At 53.1% G+C, this 27,610-nt stretch overlaps 1 protein-coding gene across 3 annotated transcripts in view; it reads left to right on the top strand.

The window, feature by feature from the left end:
- The window catches only part of EPHB2 (EPH receptor B2), a 194,859-nt gene that overhangs the window by 120,185 nt on the left and 47,064 nt on the right, over positions 1 to 27,610 (top strand). For all 3 annotated transcript variants that reach the window (XM_047792387.1, XM_047792388.1, XM_047792389.1), the window contains exons 4-5: positions 22,448 to 22,603; positions 23,758 to 24,093. In XM_047792387.1, coding sequence (XP_047648343.1) covers positions 22,448 to 22,603; positions 23,758 to 24,093 — 492 coding nt within the window. The remainder of the gene's footprint in view (positions 1 to 22,447; positions 22,604 to 23,757; positions 24,094 to 27,610) is intronic.

Below are 27,610 nucleotides of genomic sequence, written 5' to 3' on the forward strand. Positions count from 1 at the left end.
CATAGGAGGGGCCGTCAACACTGATGGACGGTAGCTTGCAGTGCTGAGAAGGGGCAAAGATGGGACTTTGGAGGTAGCTAGGAGAAGTTTCTAGGCTGCCTTCCTCCAACTACATGCACTGTCAGGCCTCTGTTGAACTAGGAGAAGTTTCTAGGCTGCCTTCCTCCAACTACATGCACTGTCAGGCCTCTGTTGAACTCACCCATCATACCCTGCACTCCTTTGCTCGTAACCCTCATGATGCTGCTCATTACTTACTGGAGGTCAGGCTTCGCCAGATACTGGAGGCCTGATAGGGCAAGGACTGGGTCTCTGGTTACCAGCCGGGACTTGAACCCAGCCCTGGTACAGTGCCTGCCTGGCTCATAGTAGATACTCAGTAAATCTTGGATGGATGGATGGATGGATGGATGGATGGATGGATGGATGGATGGTTGGATGGATGGATGGATGGTTGGATGGATGGATGGTCAGTCATGCAGCCTCTCTAAGCTTGTTTTCTCCTCTGCAAAACAGGGAAAATAGTGCCAACCTCATAGGGATGTTGTAAGGATTAAATAAGATGATGCGGCTCAAAGCCCTAGAACAGTGTCTGGCATTCAAAAAAAAATATATATTAAGAGTACAGACAGTCTTGACAGCTAGCTCTTAACCAATGCATTTTGCATACTCTCTGCCAGAATGCTTAAGAGAGGAGGGAGCCTGGGACACAGCTGTTAGAAACAACCCAGCAGTTCCCATCGGGTCAGTGAGAGCTCGGTTGGGAAATCCTCCACGTCCTTAAGAACGTGGAAGGACAGAGCGAAGCACTAACTCTGTGCAGACACACTATTCTAAGCACTTTACACACATGAACTCAGCCACCCTCCTCAATGACCTTGGTGGTAGGCACCATTATCCCCATTTGTCATCTGAGGAAACCAAGGTACAGAGAGGAGAAGTAAGCTGTCCAAGGTCACACCACCAGGACATGGTCTAACTCCCAAGGCCACTCTTTTAACCACCTGAAAAGCTCCCAGTCCAGTGAAAGAGACAAGTGTACTACTGGGTAGCAGTTACGAAAGGCTGGGACCATATCAGACCTCTTTCGGTCCTGGCAAGGTGGCTGCCACAGGGCAGGTTCTCAATCAGTGTCTGTGGAATGAATGAGTGAACGAACAAATGAATGAATGAATCCTACCACAGGGTGCCAGGCTCTCATCATGGAATTGGTAGACAAATGGCAGGGGTTAGTGCATAAATCATCTGAGATGACTGTCATTTCTCAGCGGATGTCATGGTCAGTTTTAAAACTCACCTAAGACATGTGCTTTGCTGTCCATTCCTGTCTGTCACTACCCATAAATGGCTTTGTCACTTACCCCTCTGATCTTAACCAGAGCCCTCTTCTGTCATTTCTGTCCTTGTAGAGCAGGAGGGAACCCGGGTGGCAGAGAGGGCTTGGTGCCAAGGAGACCATGCTCAACTCCAAGTCGGCGGTAGAGACCTTGACCCATGCATCTGTGTGGCCCTGGGCAGTCACATCCTTCTCTGAGCCTCTTTTTCCTCGTTGGCACAAAGGGAATAAAAACCACACCCTCTCACGAGTTGTTGTGAGGTGCACCCGCAGCCATGCTTAGGAAGCTGAAGCAGGAGGTGTGGTTGTTCTGGAAAGTTGTGCCTTATAAGCTAAATTCAAGAGCAGGTGGAAGCAGCAAGAGATATGAACGTGGGAGATAAGAGCGGCAGCCTAGTGCCCTGCCAGCCCAAAGGCCACCCCCACCCCCACCCAACACAGTGCCTGAATTGTCCCCATCCGATGAAGTCCCGGGAGGAAGGCCTGGTGTCTGCAGGAGGATCCCTTCCACTGTAGTGCACGCAAGGTGCAGTGTTGTGACTCCCTGGCAGAGACTCATCCTTGGCCTCTATTGGCAAGAGCTGAGTTCAGAGGGAATGAGACCCAGCTGAGGGCAGGGGGTTAGATGCCAGGAGCTGGGCAAGATCTGAGACCCTGAGCAGGGTCCCCTGGGGCCTCAGGGCAGCTTAGGGAGCAACATGCCTGGAGTTGGGTGAGGGCAACAGGCGGACCCTAAGAATGGAGCAGGGAGCTGCCCAAAGCTGCCTTCTTCCCTTTCAACTCTCTGCCAAGGAGCAGCATGGCCACCGGCTCCATGCGGCTCAGGGAGGAGGTGCTGCCAGCCCCCCGGGCACCTGTCCCAGAAGCCTAATTACAGGCTCTCGCTGGGCAGTCAGCTGGCTGATTGAGAGTCCTGGGGGAGAAGGCAGTGCTGAAATAGGGAAATACTCAGAAGGGAACACTTCTTTCCTTCGCAGAAGCAGAACACGGCATCTTCGCTCTCATGCTCATGTTCGCATGGGGCATTCAGTGGGCAGAAGAAAATACTCACAGGCCCTCCTTTAGTCCAGCCACCTCTCTCCACCCTCAGGGCCACTGCCCTGGCCATCCACTGTCATCTCGGCCTGGCCCTCAGTGCAGCCTCCCTGCTCCCCTCAGCAGACAGAGGGACATGTTCAATCACAGGCCATTGCCCAGCCCTACCCTCTGGGGGTTCACATCTCCTTTCTGTACCCATGGGCCTGAGATGGAGGCTCCTTCCTGCCACTTTGCCCCTGTCTCCCACTCTTTCCCCCTTGTTTGTCCCTCTCCAGCCACACTGGGCTTCTCTACTCCCTCGTGAGGAAGGCCTTTGCATGTGCTGTTCCCTCTGCCTGGAATCGCCTTCCCTGTGCTTTCCCCATAACCAGCTCCTCCATGGCCTTCCAGTGTCAGCTCACGTCACCTCCTCAGAGAAGCCCTCCCTGGTCACCCCAGCCGGAACTGTCCCCCCACTCAGCATCCTCCAACACATTACCCCGTAGTTATTTGCTATCTGTTTATTGTCCATCTTCCTCATTTGATTATAACCTCCACAAGTAGGGACTTCACTTGTCCTGTTTGCTGTCATGTCCCCAGCAGCTAGAACAGTGCCTGGCACATAGTAGGGCTTCATTTCTGTTGAATGAATGATCCCTACAGGGAGAAATGGGTAATGATAACAGCTACTTAATGAGCCCCTGCAGGCACATGGCATCGTCCAGCTGTAACTTCATTTTGTCCTCACAGTAGAAAACCCTACAAGGGAGTGCCCCCATTTTACAGCTAATGAAACTGAGGCCCCAGGGGTTCAAGCACCTTTCCTAAGGTCATGCTTAGAGAAAGAAGCAGAGACCCAGGTCTATCTAAGTCCCTATTCTGACCTCTGTTATTAAAATAAGGGTTATCACCCTTGTTTTATAGACAAGAGAATGGAGACTCAGAGAGGCGTGCTCCTGTGCCTGAAGGCCTCAGCCAGAAAGAGCTGGGGCTGGGATTTGAACCCAGGGTGCTACTTTCTGTCCAGGGACAAGGTGGGGAGGAGGTCTGGGCAGCTGGGAGGCTGGCCCAGCCAGGTTAGAGGTCTGTAATGCAGAGGCCTTCAGCGGTGGGCAGAAGTTTTGGGGTTTGGTAGCAGGGTGTAAGGCATACACCCCCAGGAAGAGTAGACCATGGTAATAGTAATATCTAATATTTATTGAGCATTTATTGCATATGTGGCAGTGTTCTAAGTGCTTTATGTGTATTATCACCTCAACAAACATTACTATACCCATTTTGCAGATGACAAAACTAACCACAGAGAGGTTATGTGCCTTATCTGAGGTCACCCAGCTAGAAGTGGTACAGCTGAGATAAGCTTTGGCACTAACCACTGCCCTGTACTGCCTGCCTCTCGAGGAGATGACGCGGGGCAGGACTTGAGCGCCCTCAGGTTCAGAAAAGGGCTCCCAGCCCAGCAGAGTAAGTGAAGCCTATAACCTGGGGCCACCAGATTCTAATCCTTCGAACCCTGACTGATCACAGCCTGGTCAGATCCAGGAGCTGGGTCCAACCTCAGTGCAAGGTGCCCAGGCCCAGTAGCCAGGCAGTGGGGGCGACCCAGCTCTGCCACCCTCCTTGTACGCTCTTGGCAAAGACACGCAGCTTCCTGGCCAGGAGTTCACCAGGATGTTGTAACAGGAGGCGAGGCGAAGATGGGGGTGAGTCAGGCCCCACCCAGCCTGGAGCCCAACCCCTTGGATGCTGCGCGAGCAGTGGGTGAGGAAAAGCACACAGCTTCCCCCTCAGCTTAACTCCCTGCTCTGCCACGCACTGAATCGGCGGTGTTTGGCAAGTGACTTACCGCTCTGCCTGTATCCCCTGTAAATGAGGAGAATTATAGTATAATTTGAGCTTATATAAATTAATCCACATAAGGCACTTAAAATAGTGCCTGGCCCAGAATAAGCTCAAAGTGTGAGCTGTTATTTATCGGAAGATTACAAATGTTAAAATAGTGGTTCTGGCCTCTCTTGGAACCAAGGAGGCTATCTCCAACAGGGTTGCCTTGAGGTCAAAGTAAGCTAGGAAGCCATGCTCTCAAGCCCTCACTTGGTGACAGCATGGCTTTCTCCGCAGGCTGCCCTTCGCCAGAAATTGCCTCCCCACTCTTCACCTCCAATTTTCTCAAGGATTGGAGTCCTTCTTTGTGGGTGCTAGAACTAAGGGCTTGTCAAGTTTATGAGCTTTCAGAGCAGCTTTTAGTGACAACCAGGCCTCCCCATTTTTATAAGGACTGAGATAAGAGGCGAGTTTATGAGATTAGAGGGGCTGTCAGCATCCTCTGCTTTGAAGTCTCTCAGTTCCCTCCTCTTTTACAAAACCAAAGCACAAGCTGGAAACAGCAACTCTAGGCCCCATAAACACACTGTTCAAACAAAGGAGACATTTAGGGGAAGGTCAAAGTGCCATTTAAAGGTGTTCGTTCTAAAATGACTGTGTCTGGGCAATTTGTCATGAAGCGTACCGGCTGTTGGCCAAAGATCACTTGTTCTGCAAATCTTGCTGTTGGCTCATACTTTTCAACTTTCAACCCTTTAAAACTGAGAAGGTGTGGGATTTCTGGGAGCTTTGGGGATAGGAGCATTTTTTTCAAATAACTTTTAAAGAAGCCATCTATCTCTGGGAAGGTTTGGGCTCAGCTAGACTTGCAGGGCTCTCCGGAGGAGGCTAGGATCCCCAGGTCCCTGCTCTGCCATGGGGGACTTTATGATCCAAGAACGTTCCACTTCAGGGACTAAGCAGACTTCTTCCTGGTTTTCTGTGGGTTCACAGGCTGTCAAGCTGTAGGCAGAGCTCCTTGATCTGCAGGCAGTGGGCACGTAGCCCAGGACTGGGTGGGAGGCTAGCTGCTGTCCCCACTGCCTGCCTGTCCAGCCTCATGCCTGCATGCCTGCACTCCCAGACATGGAGTCCTAGCTGCAGGTCTCGGCCTCGCTATGTGGTTTCACGTCTCCACACCTTTGCACATGCTGTCCGCTCTCTGCCCAGCACGCCCCTCCTTTCGTTCTTTTGTCTTGTCCTTCGGTATCTTCCAAGGCAGCTCAAGCGTTATCACCTCCAGTATACAACAGTGGGCTCCCAGGCCAAGCACCTCCCCATCCCAACCCTCTGCACCCCCTGGCAGTGGTCACGCAGTTTGGAAACTGCCTATTTAATTGGGCATCTTCCCCACCAGGCTGAGAGCCCCCTGAGCCTTGGGTCCCTTGGCCCAACGCAGAGGTGAGGCCATGGGATAAAGTAATTAATGCCCCATTTTCGGCCGCAGAGGTAGTACCCCAGTGCTCCCCTCCCAGCTCTGGGTGGGTTAATTATCCTCACAAAACCTTAATCACCTCCTCTGTAAATGGCAGTGTCCCTAGTACCTGTCTTGTAGGATTGCATGCACCACAAGGATTGAATGCTTATAAACGCTACGGTATTAATTCTGAATCTTCCCTATAAGTTCAGTCCTAGTGATAGACCCATTTTCTAGATTAAGACACTGAGGCACAAAGAAGAACTTTAGTAACGTGCCCAAAGTCAGTGGCAGAGCAGGGTTCAAGGTCAGCTGGACCCTGACGCCAGAGCCTGAGCCCCTCACCACTGTGGTGCACAGCCCCACTCCTGTAACTCGCATGAAGCCATCAGCCTGGCCCATAGCAGGTGCACAATAGGTGGTGTTAATGGTTGTCGTTAATTGTTGCTAATGGCTCAGTTCATTTTTAATGATGGAAGAGGTGGGACTGGTTAAACAAAGAAGGAAAGGCTCAAGAAACAGGGAAACAGAGGAGACAGGAAACGGGAAGCAGGAGGGCTGCAGTATGAGGAAGCAAAGCCCTGGGCAGGCTGCTGAGAGGAAAAGACTAAGAGCACATGGCGACTATTTGAGCGGTGGCATAGGGCCACCACTGGCTTCCCTGCTTGTAGAGAATAAAATCCCAGACTTCATCACTGAGCACATAAAGCCATTGTGACATAACCCCAGATCACCTTTCTTGCCTTGTGTCCCACCTTTTCTCCCACACAGCCCATGCTCCAGCCACCCTACCCTGCCCTTCACCCATCCCTGCCCTTGAACACACTGTTCATCTGCCTAAAATGTCCTTTATCTCTTTTGGCCCTGATAGACTCCTACTCATCCCTCAATACCCAGTTCAAATGGCCCTTCCTCTGGAAAGTCTGCTTTCCAGCTTATCATGTTCACTTTCCCCTTCTAGACAGTGATTGTCAAGGTCAGAGACTGTCTTATTCCATTCTCTTCTTAGTGCCCAACATGGGGCTGGGCACAAAGTCATTACTTGGAATGTTGGGCTTTTTTATTGAGTAAGTCTGACCTCAAGTTGAGGGCAGGGCACAGTGAGACCACACATATGGTCTCCCAATATCTAGGAGGGCTAGGACGTGGAGGCAGAGCTGAGCAAGATCGAGGAGAGAGTTCATACTTCCCAGAAATCCAGGCAAGAGAATACTCCAGGGCAAGCCAGGCTCCAGAACTCTGCTGTGTGCCTAGAAAATGCCTCCCAGAGAGTTTGAATTTGAGACCCTACTCCAAGCTTTCTAGCACCATCCAAAGATGACTGCAGATAGAAAACCAGCTGGACGCCTGCGATATCCTGTCTGCTAGCACTCATTGGGCCTCCTTAAAATGTGGAGCTCAAACTGACCCAGCCTGAGCAGCAGGGAGGATGCTGGGCTGTCACTCTCCTTCTACTCTTACAGCCTAAGACCACATTGGCTTTTTCAGCAGCTTTTGGCTTGTGGTCAACTCAAACCCCCAGATCTTTTTCACTGGGATAGCTGCCAAGCCACATCTTGTGCATTTGATTTATGGCTTGGGTTAGCTGAGGCTCACTCCTGCTCCCCAGAAGCCGACAGGAGAAGGGCAACAGTTTCTGTACCCCTAAGAGAGAGAGCGATTGCAGGCCCCCCCAAACTCCGGAGCCTCCGTGCGACTGTGGGCGAGCTCCCTCTCCCTGTTTGTGTTTCCTGATCCCTTCTCCTGACGTGCCAAAGGCCGGGACCTCTTGAGTGGGGTTTTTATCAGGTCACAGGCCACCAGGGCTCAAGAGGCCCAACCTTTCAGGTTACTGGGGGAAGTGGTAATTCTGGGAAGCACCCAGAAGGGGAGAGAGAGAGTGACAGGTGTTGGAGGCCCAGACTCCCAACCTTGGTGCCCACGTGTCCCAGGGAAAGCAGTGCATTGCTCAGAGCCTCATTCTCTCATCTGCAGAACAGGGGTGACAAATCCTGACCTCATAGCATCTTTAAAAAGGGCCCAGGCAGAGAGTGCCTTCCCAGACATGCTGGTGTCTGTCCCGGGTCAGAGACAGCTGGGGACAAGCAGATGGGTACCAGACACCAGGTGAGGTCCCGCTCTTACCCCCATTTATATGAAGAGGAACAGAGTCCCTGAGCTTGTACCGCCTTTGCAAATTCTATTCCTGCTCATTCTTCTCCCCGGGGATTGCCTTTTAAATGCCACCTTCCCGAGAGGCCTGGCCTGACCACACTCCCTAAGGTGACCCCGTGTGGTCCTGCCTCAGCCCCTGACTGTCTCCTCATGGCATCACAAGTCACGTCAAGTATTTGTGTCTGCCCACTGCTTCTTCCCGTGTCACTCTCACTAAACCCTCAGCTGCATGAAGGCAGGGACACATCTTCCCTGGTCCCCACTGTCCCCCCCCGCCCCTGCACATGGTTGGGACTTGGTAGAGATGGTCAGTGACCATCAGGAAACTTCGAAGACATTCCTTTGGACGTCGGCTACAGCTTCTGAGTTGTGTTTATCGAGCTCAGGCATCCAGACAGAACCAAAAAAAGAAGCATATGTATATATATTTCCCTCTGCCACAACCAGGTCACTTCCTGTCCCAGGGCCTCAGTTTCCCCAGCCATAAAATGAGGTATAAAATGAGAGGTTGAACTAACTCGTTTCTCTCACATCCTTCAAGCTCTGAAAGACTCTGACGGCACAGGAAGGGGGAGGAAATTGTATTGAATTGTATTGCCTGTTGGGTTGAAAAAAACAACTTCTGCCAGGAAATCTCTCTTACTCTGTCACTTTCTCCACTGGCCTGGAAAACACAGCCCTGCGCAGGCCCAGGCCTGTGGAACCCACGCTGCAAAAGTCACAGCCCCTCCTGCCCTAGACCCTGGGCAAAGGGGCCCCTGAAAGGCGTGTGGCAGCTGCTTCCCTGGGGCTCCAGGGTTTGTTGCCTTAACCGAGCTCAGAGAGCAGGTAAAAAATTCCAGACATGTTCTCCGCTGACAGCTAATTGTGTCCTTTATTAATGACCATGGCTTTCTCGGGGCAGGTGGGAGGAGGGAGGAGCCCAGGGGGCTCCCTCAGGTGAAGCCGAGGACCACATTTCTGGATCCCATAAAAGAGGAAGTGCTCCGTAAGGTGACCCAAAAAATGCATGCACACACACACACACACACACACACACACACACACACACACACACACACACACACACACCAGCTAGAGAGGAAAGGGGGCTTTCCCAGGCTCCCCAAGCCCCCGTCCGGGCGGCCGACGCCAACACAGTGATGCAGGGGTTTTGGAATCTGGTGGCCCAGGTTCTGGGTCTTAAATTGGCCTCTCAGAATGCAGCCCCAAAATACAGTGGATGGTCTGGGGGAGCAGCACTCTGGCCCACGGGCACCTTGGAAGATGCTCCCAGCTCCATCCAGTCGTCACCCGCTTTGTGGTATGAAGACCGGGCGTGACAGGCCCTTCCTCAGTGACCTACTACAGCACCTGTCAATACAGCAGCCAGATGTGCCGGGAGACGTGGGCCTGCCCTGCCAGATGTGTCAAGCTTTCCAAACACATCCGGCTTCCCCTCGGGCACATCGTGATTATTATTTAACACTCGCTTTTCCAGCATCCGCGAGTCCTGAGGATTACAGGCTGCGAGGCTCCACCATGTCCATGCAGTTTAAGGTCTGGGAGCCTGGAGCCCACTGCCCATCAGGGGACCTGTTTTCTCAGGGGACCTGTTTTCTCAAGGGCCCAGTGAGGACCTTTACGAGCCCTGTTGCAATGATAGCCTGGAACTGGAGGGAGGGCTTTTGTGGCACTTTATCTGTCCCCTGTTTTTTTGGGTTTTGGTTTTTTTCACTAGGATCCCCCGTTAGCCTGGGGGGGAAGGTGGAGGCTGCAGCATTAACCCCAATTATAGATGAGGAATGGGAGACTCAGAGAGGGACAAAGTGAAGAAGGAACTGAGCTAGGACTTGAACCAGGCAGGGGAAATAGCGCGTGCAAAGGCCCTGAGGCTACAGAAGGCCTGATGTACTCCTGGAGAGCCAGGAAGCTAGTGTAACTGGAGGAAGGATTCTAGGAGGAGAGTTCAGAGTGATAAAGGGGATATACTCACATCAAAAAGAATAAAATATCTAGGGATAAATTTAACCAGAGAGGTAAATGGGGTTTTATAGGTTATTGGTTTTTACTCCAAGGAAGTGGGAGCTATTGAAGGGCTTTAAGCAGAGAAGCAAGGCGCCACTGATTCCTGTCCTGCAGGTTCCCTCTGGCTGGTGTGTTGAGAGCAGACTGCAGCCAGAGCAGAGTGGGGCACTGGAAGAGCAAAGGCAAAAGCCAGGAAACCAGTCAGGAGGCTGCTGCTGCAGTGAGCTGACAGCTACTGCTCCCCTCCCCATCTTTCTTCCCTTCCAATCTGGGTGTCAGGACTCCTGGGCTGCAGCCTCAGCTCCGTCAGCCACTGACTTGCTATGTGACCTTAGGCGCATTACTGTCCCTGTCTGGGTCATGTACTCTGTAGTCATAAAATAAGGAGCTTGGGTCAGAAGATCGTGAAGATCCTTCTGACTTCCCTTGACCCAGACCCCACCTGCCTCTCCAGCCTTATCTCCCACCTCTCCCATACTTGAACTTCATGCTTCAGTAACCCTGACCTATTTGCAGCCACACACACAGGCACACACATGTGCTACTCCAGGCCTCCGTGCCTTTGCACGGGCTGTCCCCTCTGCCTGCAGCACCCTCTCCCACCAGCCCCCCTGCACAAGGAGAGCCTGTACTCTTCAGTACCTCTCAAGCTCGCGGCCTCTCCTGCCCAGGCTCCCCCTGACCCGTGCCCTGTCCTCAGTGTTTCATGGCACTTGGACAGGCCATGCTGGACTTTAAGGGACGATTGATAAAAGGGATGTGGATTCAAAACTGGCTTCAAATCCCAGCTGCATCTCTGCAGTTGCCTAGTGTTTTTGAGCCTCTGTTTCCTCTGATAATTGTATTTCCTACTCCCAGGGTCAAGGTGAGGATGCAGTAAAACTGTAAAGCGCCTAACCCAGCACCTGGCACATGGTCACTGTCTGCAATCTGTAGAGCCAGATTCTAGCTGAAGAGAAAAGGCCTGAACAGGGGTGGGTGTGGGGGTCACCCTGGACCACTTGGCCCAGATCCCTGGAATAGTCCTGGTCAGTCCCAGGACAGCCTCCCAGCAGCCCCATGGCCCAAGGGGATTCCTATCCACCCCTCCTGTCACCACCCCCTCCCTCTGCTCACCTCCTCCATCAGGGTCTGGTCAAAGCTGCCTGCCGGCAGCCACACAACACTTGGAAATGTCCTTAATTGCTTCACCAGAGTGGGGAGTCACCCTGCAGGCAGATAATTAAAAAGTTCAGAGCTTGATTAATTGGGAGGAAATTGGAGGAATGGGGCTGCCTGCTGGGCGGGCGGGAGTTCTCAGCCCCTACTGTGGGGATGGCGTGAAGGGAGGCAGGCCAGAGCCGGGACGGGGGCCTAACATAAGATCCAGAGGCTGGAGAGCCCAGAGTCAAACACCCGAACCCACTTCTAAGGTTGCGGGATTCAGGGTCTGGCTCCCCGAGAGGACCGAGAGCTTGCCCCTCCCCCTCACAGCTGGGGAGGAGACATCAAGAAGTTCTAGTTACTCCAGCCTTGGGGCAGTGTCACAGAGGGCCTGCCCCTCGAGGGTAGTGAACAGGGCGGAGCTGTCACGGTTAGGCAGGTGGGAAGGCAGGAGGGAGAGAGACATGTGTTAACCAAATGCCAAGAAGGATGAAGGTAGGATGCCTTGAGAGCCCCCTCGGGGCATGGGATGAACTCTGAGGACTCTGACATGGTCCGGAGGCCTAGAACAGAATCTCCAGTCCACACAAGCTGGGTGACCTTAAGCACAAGATTCCACCTTTCTGGGCCTCAGTCAGTCAGTCAGTCAACAAACACTCCCTGAGGCATCCTGTCCATCACCCCTCAGCCAGACCCAGGTGCTGAAAGGTGCCAGACATTACAGGTACCCACTGCCACCTGGCTCCTGACCTTGTGTGGGAGGCAGTCACACCCGTATCATTGTGCATTGCCAGAGGCAAGGGACTGGGGTTTCAGGAGCACAGAAGAGAGGCCCCAAACCCAGCCCTGCCGGGGGGTGGCATCCCAAAAAAAAGACCAAAAGCTGCTTTGAGCTGGAGCTGAGATGTGAATGATAAAGAGGAGTTAGCAGGCTGGAGCTGGAACCAAGAATCAGGCAGAGGGAACTGTCTGAGCGAAGGCTGGGAGCTGGTCCCGAGCACAGTCCACTGGGGAGCTGGAAGCTGCCTCCTGTGGCCAGAGCCCAGGGCGCAACTGGGAGGATGTGGAAGCTGAGGCTGGTGAGGGGGACCCAGGAGGGGAAGCCGAACAGGCCGGACTCACCACAGGTGCAAGGGAGCCACTGAAGGGTCTTGAGTAGGGGAAGGACTCAGTAGACGGTGGTGGGGAGACTGGCCTGGGGAAGCCCTGGGATTCCCACTCAGGCAAAGAGGAGGTGTGTTATAACACAGTTCCGGCCGCTGTCTTCTGACTTCTGTAGTCCTGCCAGCTGCTGGCAGGGATCCACAGAGCCCTGGGCCCAGCAGGGGCAAGTAGGGGGAGCCTGGGCATGTGGGGAAGGGGGGCAGAGTGACTGACATCCCCTGGGTGGCCCCAGTAGGAGCTGCCACAGCAAGGAGATGACCCAGAAGCCCTCTCTGGACTTAACTTGGAAGAGCAGGGCCCATGATGGGGGAAAGGACTCGGGGGCGGGGGGAGGCGCCCTTCATCAAGCTGGAACACCCAGGGCCTCGGAAGTAATAGAGACGAGTCGATGTTGGGGGGCAGGGGCACAGGCTTTGCCCTTAGGTCTGTGAGTGACTTTGGACGAGCCTCTCCTTTGTGTGAGCCTCAGTTTCCTAATCTCTAAAATGGGGCTAGCCCCTCCTACATCCCCGGGATGATGGTGAAGACCGATGCGGTTATGGGTTCTGGAAGCTTCTGGCCCAGCACCAGGCAGGCACACGTCAGGCACACAGCGATCAGAAGCTCCTCCTTCGAGCCCTGGAGCTTGCTGCCTGCTTCCAGCGTGGCTTTGCCCCTGGCAAGGAGGATCGGCTCCCCGCCCAGCCCAGCCCAGGGCCACTGACTCCACTGGCTTAACTTCAGCAGCAAAAGCAGGAAGTGTGCAAAATGCAAAAGCTGCTTTGCTTGAGGGAGACCCCAAACCCCCGCCCACTCAGCCACAAGAACACCGCAAGCTCAGCCCTGTCGTACGCTCAGCATAAGCCCCTAAATATACACAAATCAATTCTTCCACAGTTCAAGGAGACTGTAAGACCCGGGGCTGAGTGCCTGAGCCTACCCACAACCAGGGTTCCGTGCGTGGCTGGAAGAGGCCACAGAAATGGTCCCAGCCACACTCAAAGTAGGCAGAAAGTGGCCCAGGTTCATTGAGCAGGGGGCTGAGCAGTCAGCTGAACCCTGGCCTCGCATCTCTGGGCCCAGGACTCTCCTCTGTGCAGACTCCTCTCCCCACCCCAAATCCACAACTTCCTGGAAATCCCAAGGCAGGAGGGTAAGCCAGCTGCCCTTCAAACCTGGCACTGCTGAGCCCTCCCTGGCCCCTCTGCCCACAGCAGCCAGCAGTCAGGCCTGGTTTTTTTTGTCTTTTTAGAGCCGCACCTGCGATGTATGGAGGTTCCCAGGCTAGGGGTCAAATCAGAGCTACAGCTGCGGGCCTATGCCACAGCCACAGCAACGCCAGATCCTTAACCCACTGAGCGGGGCCAGGGATCAAACCCAAGTCCTCATGGATACTAGTCAGGTTCATTACCGCTGAGCCACAACGGAAACTCTAAGGCCTGGTTAAAGGAAGGTGTCCCTAGCCCCCTGCTGAGCCATGGCCTCTTACAGTCAGGACTGGGGCCTACTGTCTCTAGGACCCAGTGCCTAGTACACATTACAGGCTTGATAAGTGCCTGCGGAATAAATACATAAGTCACCCTCTCTCTAACTGGATCCGCACTCCTGGGGGCAGGAACTACATCTTCTTTGTATCCCAGCACATAGCAAGGGGTGGGCCAAGAACAAATGAATGTAACACAATGTTTAGCCCTTCATGTGAACAGACAAGTCCCTTCTCTACATTAACTCATATCATCTTCCCAGCAAATATAAGGGCGGTGTGACCATTAACCCCATTATACAGACAAGGAAACCGAGGCACAGAGAGTTAGGTCATTTACCCACAGTCACACCGTTAGCAAGCAGCAGGGCTGGGATTCTGCCCTGGCAGCCAGCTCCACAGTTCATGCCCATGTTCAAATTCATCAGCTTCTCGGGAGTGGGAGCTGGACTGTGGCGAGCCTGCCTCTGCTCAGAACCACAGACAGATGCCTCTGGCCCACAGGACCCCTAGGAGGATAGACAAGTTCCTGCCCCACCACCAAGGCCCGGCACACCAGGCCTGACAGCATCTGACTCCATTGTGGCACCAGTCATTCTGGGGATCAAGCCGGAGCCTCTGGGAGGAGAAGAGGGAGCAGAGCTGCAGGCCAACCCGGGAGGCTTCAAGGATCACCCGGTGCCAATTAGCAGCCCCGCCATGCCAGGCCCAGATGGAGCCCTGCCTCGGCCTGACTCAGAGCTCACTCGGTCAATTATCACCTAGCCCCGGAGCCCAGGGGGCAGCCAGGGAGGAAATCTGTTTCCCCGTCATCCTCTCTCCTCCTTCCCAGCCATTGCCATCCCCGCCTTGGACTGCCTGGCCCAGGGCTCTGGGCATCTGCAAAAGGCAGGTACTGGCTGGCTGCTTTGGCTCCAAGTCCTGGGTTTGGGTCCCAGGCTTTGCCTCCACCTTGCAAGTGACCCCCGCAAGCCCTGCCCCCTCGGGAGGCCTGACAAGATAGATGGCCTCCAGCCCTGAAAGCCAGCCAAGCCACATGATAATTTCTACATTAGGAACCATAAGGACATGGAGTCGAACCTCAATTCTGCCGTTTAGTAGCTGTGTGACCTTGGGATGTTCACTTTACCCTCTCTGAGCTTCAGTTTCATCATTTGTAAAATGGGGATGATGATGGTACCTACTCCTATAAGCGGTTGTGCGGGATTTCTATAAGTACCACGTGCTGACCCGATTGCACCACTGGAGCTCCAGTTGTGTGGATTTAGTGAATTTAGTAATTTAGGGAATTACTTGCACTGGGCTTGGCACCTGGAGAGCGCATACTAAGTGGGAGATATTATTGTCCTTACGTGCTAGATGAGTAATAATAGCTAACATTTGTGTGGCACTTGCTGTATGTTCTAAGCACTTTATAGATAGTAACCTCTCCAACTCGCAGCCCCTGACCTCAAGTTGCTCAAGGTCCAGTTAGGGAGATAGACCGGTCTTCGTTCTGCAAACTGAATTAACTGAGCACCTGCTATGTGCCAGACCCTGTACTCAGTGCTCAGAATGTAGAGATTAAAGCCCTAGCCCCTTCCTGAACCAGGATTTGCCAACCAATGGGTGGTTTCCTATGGATGAAATCCAGTGGTGAGATGGGCTGGTTTGTGCTAGCTTAGCTTGCAAGAGCTGACCTCGGGCATTTCTTCCCAACTCAGTGTTCAGTTATCTCAAATTGGTAGCTCGAAATTTGCCCTGATGGGAGAAATTGGCAAAGTCATTTTTTTTTTAGAGCCACACCTGTGGCATATGGAAATTCCCAGGTTAGGGATCAAATTGGAGCTACAGCTGCCAGGCGTACACCACAGCCACAGCAACTCAGGATCCAAGCTGCATCTGCAGCCTACACCACAGCTCAAGGCAACCCCAGACCCCCGACCCACTGAGCATGGCCAGGGATGGAACCCACATCTTCATGGATACTAGTTGGATTTGTTCCTGCTGCGCCACAATGGGAACTCTAACAAAGTCAATTTTTGCCAGAATATTTTTGGTCCCCCGCCCCCCCTCAAAAAAAGTCCATTTACCAGCACACTACCGCCTGTGGAATCCATGTCTACTGTGCCTCAGTAGAGAGTCTGCTGTGCTGTAGCGAGTGGAGGGCAGGTCTCTCAGAGGTGCACACATCAGATTCAGCAGCCCTGCGGGGCAGGAGGGCCGGGAGAAGGGCACTCAGGCACAGTGTTTGTGCAGCCAGGGCATCCAGAGAACAAAAGAGCGAGGTGACAGAGGGGGCTGAGAAGCACACAGGAGGCTGTCTGGGACTTAGGGCATTTTCTGGGATGCAGAACTTCCAGTGTGAAAACTGGGGGTGAGGGAATTCCCGTCGTGCCGTAGCAGAAACAAATCTGACTAGTATCCATGAGGATGCAGGTTCGATACCTGGCTTTGCTCAGTGGGTTAGGGATCTGGCATTGCCGTGAACTGTGGTGTGTAGACCGGCAGCTGCAGCTCCGATTCAACCCCCTAGCCTGGGAACTTCCATATTCCGCGGGTGGATGACTGAGGATGACTTAGTCACCCGGGTAGACGGGCCCATGGGAGGACCATGGAGAGAACAGTGAGATGGGGAGAGGGATCTGAGCATCCATGCAGCCTGATCAAATTGACGTGATAACCGAGGTACCAGACTTGGCCTTTACTTGGCAAAGTATTTCCTCCCCCACTTTCTCATCTGATTCTCACAACCCCCTGGAAGGGGCAGATTCATTCACTCAGCAAGCGCACATTGAGCACCTACGATGTTCCCACCACTCTGCCAGGAGCTGGGGAGCCAGTGAGAACCAGACAAATATGGTTCTTCTTTTCCCCTCCAGGTACTTCCCATGCAGGGAAAAGACAGACAGCACACAAGTGTATAAACTCTTTTCTAATATAATTACAAATCATGGGGTTCCTTTTGTGGCTCAGCGGGTTAAGAACCCTACTAGTATCCATGAGGATGCGGGTTCGATCCCTGGCCTCACTTAGTGGATTAAGGATCTGATGTTGCCGTGAGCTGTGGTGTAGGTTGCAGACATGGCTCAGGTCCTGCATTGCTGTGACTGTAGCATAGGCCGGCAGCTGCAGCTCCAATTCGACCCCTGGCCTGGGAACTTCCATATGCCACAGGTATGGCCCTAAAAAGAAAAAAAGAGAAAAAAAAATTACAAATTGTGATGAGGGTCAACAAAGGAAACAGACTGAGACAGCCTGAGGGAGGTGGCAAGAAGGGGCAGGAAGACCCCAGAGCCACCCTTGCAGGCCTGGAGGGCCAGGGTGAGGTGTGTGCATTCATTCTGCATCCACGAGGAGCCCCCAGTGAATCTGACTCGTTCTCATCAGGTCACTCCAGCCACTGCAGGGGATTGGCAGGAGGCAGAGGTGGAGCAGGAGACCCATTCAGAGGCTCTCACTGCGTCTGCATCAGGCAGGTATTATCAGCTCCCTTTCCAGAAGAGGAGACTGAGCTCAGAGAGAGCAGGGACCTGTCTGAGCCCACACACCTGTCACAGGTGCAGCTGCCCAGGTCTGTGACTTCAGCTTTCATTGTTTTCTTCCCACTCCTGTATGTGAGACTCAGGTCCCTTCCCAGCTGAGAGGCCAGCAGCAGCGTGACCCCTGGGGCCCTGGGCACCAGGGGTGGGTGGCTGCCCTGGACCCCTCTCTGTGGGAGGAGAGGTGGCTGCTGGGAGCTGAGGCCCCAGCTCACCCCAGTTACACAGTATACCTGGGATCAGAATCCGCCGTGGCTGCTAAAAAGTCACATGTGTCTCCTCCTCTCTGGACCTGAGTTTCCTCAGAGGTCACTCCCTCCGTCCATCACTCACTAGACACCTGACGTCGTATTCACAGTTTACAGTCTCGCCCGGTACTTACGGATGCATAAGTAATTAAAACAGGCACCTCGATCCTCTGTGGCAGCTTTGGGAAGACTTCTGGGAAGGGGAGATAACTGTGCTGCCTTAAAGGGGTGTAGGAGTTTTCCTGGTGACAAAGGGAGGGCGTTCCAGGTATGAGGGTGGGAGGGACAAAGGCCAGAGGTGTGGGTGGAACTAGGGGGGCACCATGTGTGGTTGCCTGTGTGGAGCATCAGGTGCACAGTTTGGGGTGGTGGGTATTGAGAGGTGGGCAGGTGCCGGCCCTGGGGTCCCAGGTACTTTGAGGAGTTTAAGGAGCTGTTGTGGATGTTTTTTTAACAAGAGTTTGATTACGATACAATTCACATACCAGCGGAGTTCCCTGGTGGCTCAGCAGGGCAAGGATCTGACGTGGACACTGCTATGGCACAGCTGTGGCCTAAAGAAAGAAAGAATTCACGTGCCATACAAGTCACCAATTTAAATCATACAATTCAGTGGTTTTTAGTATTTTCACAGAATTGTGTCACCATCACCACTGTCAGTGGTGAACATTAGAACATTTTATCACCTCAGAGAGAAACCCCATACCCAGAAGCAGTCACTCCTCCTTCTCTGCTCACCCCAGCTCCCAGCAACCACTAATCTACTTTCTGTCTCTATAGACGTGCCTATTCTGGACATTTTCATATAAATGGAAGCATACACTATGCGGCCTTTTGTGTCTGGCTTCTTTCACTAAGCACAATGTTTTCAAGGTTCATCCATGCTGCAGCCTATATCAGTACTTCATTCCTTTTTATGGCCAAATAATATTCCATTGTGTGTCGTTGCAGATTTTTAAATGACACAGAAAGGTTTGCACTTAGAAAGCTGGCTCTAGAGGGTGGGCAGGAGGAGGCCAGATGGTCATGAGAGGCTAAGGGAGTGGGTGGGAGGAGCTTTCTGGAGGCCCGCAGGGACGGGAGTGTGGCAGAGCAGAGCCAGGACCAGGCTCTGCTGAGGAGGGCAGACCTGGTAATTGCCTGGTGGCAGGGGGGTGAGGGGAGGGAGGAGGCACCCAGGGTTCCTGGTGACCAGGTGGAGAGCAATGCTACTTCCCAGGACAGAAGAGCGGATTTTTGAAGCACGGTGCCAAAGGATACAGAAGGCGTAGAAAGCCCCGTGGGAGTGTGCGGCACACCTAGAGGGCAGGCTTCTGCAGGAGGCAGCCTGGGGAGTTAGGGAGGGGGCCAGGGCATGGGGAATGGGAGAGGACAGCTGGGGGGACGGTCCAGATGGAGGGGCTGGCACAGCGTGGAGGGGAGAGTGGGCAGCCCCCCACCAGCCGGGCCCGTGGAACCGCCAGCAGATGGAAGAGGCATGCTAAGCCGGGCAGGCTCTCATCTGAGAAGGAGCCAAGAGGATCTTGGGGCTAAAACCTCTTGGCCTCTGTCAGGATGGTCCTAGACCCTCAAAGGAGCCCGTGTCCCCATGCTACAGCAGAGGAAACTGAGGCTCAGAGAGGTCAACCACTCAACTAGAGCCCGAGCTGCAGCCTGCATGTCTTGACCAGACGGTGCCAAGATGGTGGGGCTCCCGCTTCGTCCAGCCACCAGGGAAATGTTGGTGCTTAAGAGGGAAGGCAGGCAAGAGGACTCAAGGGCTCCAGAACCGGCATGGCCAAGTACCCAGAGCAGGAGCTGCCAGTTCCCGCCCACCACTCACGAATAGTTGGTGCAATGCAAGTCTCTCAAAGGCAGAATAGTGTGGTGGTGAGAGAAGCGGCCTCTGGAGGTAATCCCAGACCACCGGGGATCGAATCCCAGCTATGCCAGTGTAAGCCCACATCCTCTGAAAGTTACTTCACCTCTGTGCTTTCTTTTCCCATCAAAAAATGAGAGTGACAGCACCACCTCTGTCAGAGGGTTGGATGAGGCTTAGGTGAGTTACTGTGGGTTAAGTCCTTAGAACAATGCCGGCATGTAATAAATACTCAATAAATGTTGGCTGTTTCATAAGTACACCCTGGAGCCCTGGCGTCCCTCTCTGTACAATGGATGCCCTAATAACTCCCCAGAGGCACTCACTGCCATCTTCCTCGCTGGTGTCACTGTAGCCCGATTCCTTGCATCAAAGTACTGTCTCACCCTTGACTGGCAGCTCTTTCAGATCTGGGCTGAAGCTGGTTCTTCTCCAAGATCCCAGCAAGGCCTGATCAGGGTGCGATTAGGAAAGTTGCCACTTTCTGGAAGCTTCTTCCAAAAGGCAGGCAAAGTAGGGCCCCAGGGGAGTAGAGCATGCTGTTTCTAGCACCCCAGGGGGAATTGTCTTGGCTTATTTACTGAGACTTATCTGAGATTGGAACTGCTACCCCTCCCTGATACTGTGCCAGCCACTATTCATCACATGCAATCCTCACAGCCACTTTATAGGGTTAATGATCTCTTACCAGTAAGAAAACTGTAGCTCAGGAGTTAAGTATGGCACAGCAGGTTAAGGATCCACCATTATCACTGCAGCGGCTTGGGTCCTTGCTATGGTGCATGTTTGATCCCTGGCCCAGGAACTTCTGCCTGCCATGGGCATGGCCAAAAAAAAAAACAAAAACAAAAACAACAAACCATGAAAACTAGCTCAGAGAGATTGAACTGCCTGTCTGAGATCACCCAGCAGATTGGTACTTGAACCAGATACAGTTTAATAATGTCAGATATTTTTCTAGGCAGTTCTGCCTGAATTAACCAATGTAATTCTCACAACTCTAGGAGGCAGTTACTATTGTCCCCACTTTACAGATGAAGACACAGCTTCAGTGACTTGCTCAAGGCCAAAGAGCTGGCACAGGTGGACCTGGGAATTTCTAGGCAGCTTGTGCACTAATTACCATCCCTCACCGTCTTTCTAATAAAGGTCTCCAAAGCCCAAGCTTTTTCCACTTAAGCAGGCAGCTTCAGGAAGTATTTATGGAGCCTCGGCTGAGTACCAGGTTCTGTGCTCAGCACAGGGGCAGGAGCTATGGATCAGACATGGCTCCAGTCCTGGGAGAGCAGAGAGCATGTCCAAGAGATCCCCTTGCTGAAGAATTATGGCAGGAGAGTGAAGCACTCTGACCTCAAGTCATCTAAGACCAAAGAGGGCCTCATCTCTGAGACCCGTTGAGGGGTTGGAAGGAAGCCATGTTGCTAAGACTTGAACTTGGAAAATAAGCTTGAAGATTGGGGCTCCAGGAGTTCTGTTGTGGCTCAGCAGGTTAAGAGCCCAACGTAGGAGTTCCTGTCATGGCGCAGTGGACGAATCCAACTAGGAACCATGAGGTTGCTGGTCCAATCCCTGGCCTCGCTCAGTGGGTTAAGGATCTGGCATTGCCATGGGCTGTGGTGTAGGGCACAGGTGTGGCTTGGATCCTGTGTTGCTGTGGCTGTGGCGTAGGCTGGCAGTTGTAGCTCTGACTCAACCCCTAGTCTGGGAATCTCCTTATGCCATGAGTGCGGCCCTAAAAAGCAAAAAAAAAAAAAAAAAGAGAGAACCCAATGTAGTGTCTATGAGGATGTGGGTTTGATCCCTAGCCTCCTCGCTCAGCAGGTTAAGGATCCGGTGTTGCTGCAAGCTGCAGCATAGGTCACAGATGTGGCTCAGATCCTGCATTGTGGCTGTAGAATAGGCCAGCAGCTGCAGCTCCTATTCGACTCCTGACCTAGGAACTTCCATATGCTGCAGGTGCAGCCCTTTAAAAAAAAAAAAATAGACTGGGGCTCATAAAATGATTTAGGAACACTTATGTGAGCCGTTTACATATGAGGAAACTAATGCTCAGAGGGGGGAAGTTGCTTGCCAAAGATCACACAGCACTTGGACATGGAATGTGAACCAGGTGAGAGCCCCCAGCCTATGGACAGTTCAGCCACATTTCATCCCCCACCTGAGGCACCACAGCAGAGCTGAGATTACAAATCCCAGTAAGCAGAAGAAACTGAGGCCAAGAAAGGGACAAGACCTAGACCCTAGGCCTCCTGATTCCTAGCCCCAAGACCAGCAGGAAGGGGTGGGTGGATTTGCACACAGGCCCACATCGGAGTGGTCACCTCTTAAAGAACCTAACCCCTGAGCTTCAGGGCCCAAATCCATCCCAAGCATCCCCTCAGAGCAGGGAAAAAGGCCAAAGACCCTGGGAGAGCAGGGATTGCTGAAATGTCCACCAAGCGCAAACACTGCCCTCCTCAGGCTGTCCCCAGTACTGCAAGCCCTCTTTATTTTCATAAATTGATCAAACACCTGCTATAACAACAGCTACTATTCATTGGGCACCTGTACTGTGCAAGGCCTTGTGCCATGTGCCTTACACACTTATGCCAAATGCTCCCAATGTCCTGCAGAAATGAGCCTTAGAATCATAATTTTACTGGTAAAGAAACCAAGTTTCAAGATGGTTAAGCCACGTATCTGGGCCACACGGCTAGAAGGCAGCCAAACTGGGACTCAGACCCAGGTCTGTCTGCTTCCAAAGCCAGCATTCTTTCCTGCTCTATGACACTGCCTCTCTACATACCCTGTGCTGTGCTAGGACTTTTCTGCTCTGGTGTGTAATCATCTCAATCATCTGGAACCCAGGAATCGAGTTACAAGTACCAGGGCCCAGCCAGCCATTAGTAAACAAGATCGGGTCCTGGGTACTGCCACTGACCTCTTCAGAGGCTTCACACTAACCCGGGACTGCTCCCAGAAGCTGTGGTACAGCCAGTCTGGAGTAGGGAAGGAATGAATGCTAGGGGCCCCAGCTGAACTCACAGACAACTTCAGAGACAAAAAAAGCAGGTAGCCTGGAACCTTCTGGGCACAGCTAGGACTGCCACATTGGGGCCTGGAGGACCCCCCATCCCCCGCAAGAGCTCAGGAGGTGGGGCTTCTCATCAGGGACACCGTGTGGCCCTTCCATGATGCTGCACGATCCTTCCAGGTGTTGTGGCCTCTCCAAGTCTCCATCTGGTTTCCCCAGTGACTCTCCTTGTCTTCTCTTCCAGGCTGCCCATCTGGAACCTTCAAGGCCAACCAAGGGGACGAGGCCTGTACCCACTGTCCCATCAATAGCCGGACCACTTCAGAAGGGGCCACCAACTGCGTCTGCCGCAATGGCTACTACAGAGCAGATCTGGACCCCCTGGACATGCCCTGCACAAGTACGTCCAGGGCCCCAGGAGGGCAATGCCTGACGGGGTCCTGGGTCTATCTACAGAAAACCTCAGAGCAAGGGTTGGGTGGCTGTCCGGCTGGAGTCGGCCTTTTCTAAGTGAGAAGCAGCCAATTACCTGGTGGGAAGGGAAATAGAAAACTAGCTGGAAAGGGTCATCCTGGGGTAGTCGTGCTGCCAATGTGCAGACACCATGGAGCTGGCGTCTGGCTCCTTGCCCCCTTCTGCTAAGTCACAAGGAGGATGAAGTCAAGGTCTTGATTGACAACGGAACAGAGAATGGGAAGCTTGGCAGAGGAAGAACCAACACAGGTGGTGTCTGTAGTAGAAAAGGCTTCCCAGTGTTCTTTCCTGGCTGCGGCTGCCTGAATCACAGGCCAAGGTTCTCCAAGAACAGGGTGACCAGGAGGGCAATGTCACCACCCCTATATCAGACAGGAAGGGCAGTCAGCAGCAGAGACCAGAGACCTGGCCCCAGTGGCTTAAACCATAGGGATTTATTCTCTCACATAATAGAAACCCAAAGATAGGTGGCCCTGGGGTAGTATGGTAAATCCTTGAAGTTCCCTGAGCACTGGCACTTTTCTTCTGCCCTGCCATCCATAGCATGTGGTTTCTACCCTTCAGGTCCCTTCATAGTCTAACATTGCTGCTGTAGCTCCAGCCATCACACACATTCTCAGCAGCAGGAAAAAAGGAAAGATCCAAAGGGACATGCTACAGCTGTCTCCTTTTAAGAAAAAGTTCTAACCAACAACTTTGGTATATATCATTGGCTAACACTTAATCACAGGAAGCAGGGAAATAGTCTTTAGCCGGACATATTGCATCCCTGAATAAAATTGGGTTCTGTTATAAGGAAAAAAGGAGAAATATCAGCTGGAAATAAGCCCCAACAGAAAAAGACTGTCCCTAGGCACAAACACCGAGGAGCTTGGAGCCTGGGGAGAAAGGTTTAAGCGGGTACGTGCAGCAGGAAGAGAGTTATATTCTAGAACCGTGTCTGCTGGGTGGAGAGAAGAAGGGATTTGGAGGAAGCCTTTGAGGAGGCCTAGGCTGGAGCCAGGGCAGTGGGCACAGAGCGGTCTCTTGGGGAACGTACCCCACACCACCCCCGTGACCGACACCTCTCCCCCTCCCCAGCCATCCCCTCCGCACCCCAGGCCGTGATCTCCAGTGTCAACGAGACCTCCCTCATGCTGGAGTGGACCCCACCCCGCGACTCTGGAGGCCGTGAGGATCTTGTCTACAACATCATCTGCAAGAGCTGCGGCTCGGGCCGGGGCGCCTGTACCCGCTGCGGGGACAACGTGCAATACGCACCCCGCCAGCTGGGCCTGACCGAGCCTCGCATTTACATCAGTGACCTGCTGGCCCACACTCAGTACACCTTCGAGATCCAGGCCGTGAACGGCGTCACCGACCAGAGCCCCTTCTCACCGCAGTTCGCCTCCGTGAACATCACCACCAACCAGGCAGGTAAGCGCCTCACACGCAAGCTCCCGGGGCATCGCCGCGCCCTGCTGGGCCAAGTGGGTATCCTGCCAGCCCTCGTTAAAGACGCCCTCACATTGGTGGAGCGCTTTCCTCTTCCAAGGCTGCTCGCGTGATGCAGCCCCGTGGGAGAGTGAGTGTTCCCTCTCCATTGTAGTGGCATTTAGAATAATTGCTGACATTTGTCAAACATGTATTATTGAAGGAGAAAGTAAAGCTGCTATAACAAAAGGGCCCAGGGTCCAGTGGCTCAGAGAACGCAGACGTGCCTTTCCCTCTCAGGCAGGAGTCCAGGGGTGAGCAGTCCAGGTCAGCAGGGAATGCTGATCCACTTGGAGATTCAGGGACCCGGGTTTCTTCCACTTTGTCTCACGAGCCTCCGTGCTCCTCCTCTGTGTGGTGTAAGCTGAGTCACAGGTTCGTCTGCACTCCAGCCTGCAGGAAGGGGCGAGACAGAAAACCCAGGGCAGCAATCACGTTTTAAGCAAAGCAGGCGGAAGTGGCACCCATCACTTCTAGGCATGTTCCCTTAGAAAGACCTTGGTCACGTGGCTTTCCCCTGAGCCACAAAGGGGGTTGGGCGATGGACTCTCTCCCAGCCTGACTTCAGCCTCCATGACAGTGGACGGTGGGGAGACAGGCTGCAGGAGACATCAAGCAGTTTCCATAGGTGCTCTCTGAACCTTCTGCTCCCTCCAGTCTAAATTCAGCAAAACTCTTCTCCCCGGGCTCACCTTTAATCCTTTCTGTGACCCCACGTGCCCCCATCCCATCCTCTGCCTGACTTCCTTTATAACAAAAAAAGTGGCCAAATGATGCCATCTTACCCCCTCTGCCAGCCCCACTTCAACCCACTGCACTCAGGCTTCCGGCCCCACCTCTCCACCAAGACCGATGTCCTCAGGGTCACCTGGGACCTCCGTATGGCCAGGTCCAGGAGACACTTCCCAACTCACCTCCACCCAAGGCCACATGAGATTTTCAAGGACCTGTGATTCCTGTGGTTTCTATGGAAGACTCTGTGGCTGGCACTGTAAGTTGCCCTTAGTTATTCACTCGACAACTTTTGCCAAGGCCCTGCTGTGAGCGTGGTCTGGACCCCATCTAAGTAGAGCCAAGGGAGGCCAGGCTCCAAGACAGAAAATGAGTGGAGCTGCCCAGCCTATCTTTCTGATGCCAGCTGGGGCCCACACAGTAAGTGCTCAGGGCATCCAGAGATGGAGGTCCAAGAAGGCTTCCTGGAGGGGGCAGGATTTGACCTGCAGTCTGAAAAACTAATAGAATTTATTTTTGGTCACTCCCATGGCACATGGAAATCCCGGGCCAGGGATCAAACCCGTGCCACAGCAGAGACCCAAACTGCTGGAGTGAGAGTGCCAGATCCTTAACCCACTGCACCACAAGGGAACTCCAAAAGACTAATAGAATTTTGAAGGGAGCAATAGAAACAAATGGAATTCTAAGAACAAGGACACGGAAGGAGAGGGGACAGCCAACTTTGCCTGGTTGAGGGGTGCTTTCATGCATGACCTCACTGCCACCCCCTGAACTCCTAGAGTAGGAGGTACCCGTGTCCCCATTTCAGAGATGATGCTCAGAAAAGCTGAGTCACAAAGCTAGGCAGGGTCCAAGACAGGAAGTGGCTAGGTGTGACAGACTCCAGTGCGCAGCACGGTCCAGGCTCTACCCAAAGAACTGTGGGTCTGATGAGCATGCATGTGTGAACATATTTGTGAGATGTGTGGTGTGTCCTTGGATATGCCTGGGTGGCCATGTGTTTGTGATCACATGTCTCTAGCCTTGTGGCTCCTTACACATACATGCATTGGGGAGCATGGGTGTGTCTGAATCAGAGGGGCGTGGAGGGGGCTGTGTCCGAGCTTGCGTTTGTACATCTCGAGGTGGCCCTGCCTGTCAGTGTGTTTTTGTCTGAGCGTGGTTTTTTGGGGGAGTGTTTATGGTGTTGCTGGGCCGAGTGGGCACGTTTATGAGTGTAGGCCCATGGGTGCATTTAAGCCCCACTCGGATTGGGGTCCGGATGGAGTTTGACTCAAGGTGGCAATCTGAAAGAACACTCCAAAGCCAGCAGCTGTCAGCACCGACACCTGACAGATTATGCAGCCTTGGCTGTGAGTCTCCCCAGATGACAAGGCTCTGAGGTAGGGAAGCCCAGACTCCCAATGGGAGTGGAGGGGAAGGAACTCTTTTCAACTGGGAGAAGCTAGAAATTCCCCAGAGCCCCTGGAGTTCTTTCTCTAGCTGTGGAGGCCTTCCCCGCCTCCATTTGGGAGCCCTGAAGGTGGAACTGCCTGCTTAACAAGGCTCAGCTTATTAGCAGCAGGGGCTTCTGGGAAGGAGCCCTCCTGTCTGGAGCTGGAAGTTCCCAGAGAATAGTAATGGGGCAGAGTGGAAGCGAGGGTTCCCAGAGAGGAAGATGTAGGGGGAGCCCTTAGGATTGAAAGGCAGAAGCAGTGAGAAACAAGCACTGGGTCAGGAACAGGGGACCGGAGTTTGAATCCCAGTTTTGTCATTCATTTGCTATGTGACCTTAGTGTATTGGTCAGTTATTGCTGCAATAAGGCTGAGTAACAAAACCACCCCACCCTCCCCCCCCACATACACACAGTATTTTATAGCTGTAACATTTATTTTCTCACTCACTAGTCTATGAGTTAGCTAGGGTCTACTAATCTGCACCAGGCCCTCTGAGCTGGGCACGGCTCCAGAATGTGGGCTGGATTCGGTCTGTTTCATATGTCTTCTCATTTTCCTTGGATGAGCAGCTTCCCCCCATCCAGACTTATTTCTCTTGTAGTGAATGGGGGGTACACAAGTGGCCGAGCCAAGCCAGGCCATGTAAACTCAGGACGTTGCTTGTGGCACAGTTGCCCACAGCAAATCCACAAAGATCCCTGCGGATTTCCTTGGCAGTGATCCCATTACAAGAGGCAGAGCTGAGATCCCCCACCCAGCCTATCACACTCAAGAGAATCACTACCTCCCTCCAGGCTTCAATTTCCCCATCAAATTAAACACCAGATATCTATGAGAGGAGTTCCCATTGTGGCTTAGCGGGTTAAGAGCCTGACATAATGTCCATGAAGATGCGGGTTCAATCTCTGGGCTTGCTCAGTGAGTTAAGGATTCGTTGTTGCTGCCAGCTCTGCTATAGGTTGCAGATGTGGCTGGGATCCAGCATTGCTGTGGCTGTGGCATAGGCCTCAGCTGCAGCTCCAATTCTACCCCTAGCCTGGGAATTTCCATATGCTGCAGGTGCAGCTGTTTAAAAAAAGAGAGAGAGAGAGAGAGTGCTTTCTCAGAACACAGTTTCCCAGACCTGATAAATCAGAACTCTGGGAATGAGCCCTTGGAATCAGCTTTTTTTTTTTTTGGCCTTTTTGCCTTTCCTAGGGCTGCACCCATGGCATATGGAGGTTCCCAGGCTAGGGGTCTAATCGGAGCTGTGGCCACCAGCCTACGCCAGAGCTACAGCAACACGGGA

This window comes from Phacochoerus africanus, chromosome 8 (genome assembly GCF_016906955.1).
Source record: "Phacochoerus africanus isolate WHEZ1 chromosome 8, ROS_Pafr_v1, whole genome shotgun sequence".
Taxonomy (NCBI): Eukaryota; Metazoa; Chordata; class Mammalia; order Artiodactyla; family Suidae; genus Phacochoerus; species Phacochoerus africanus.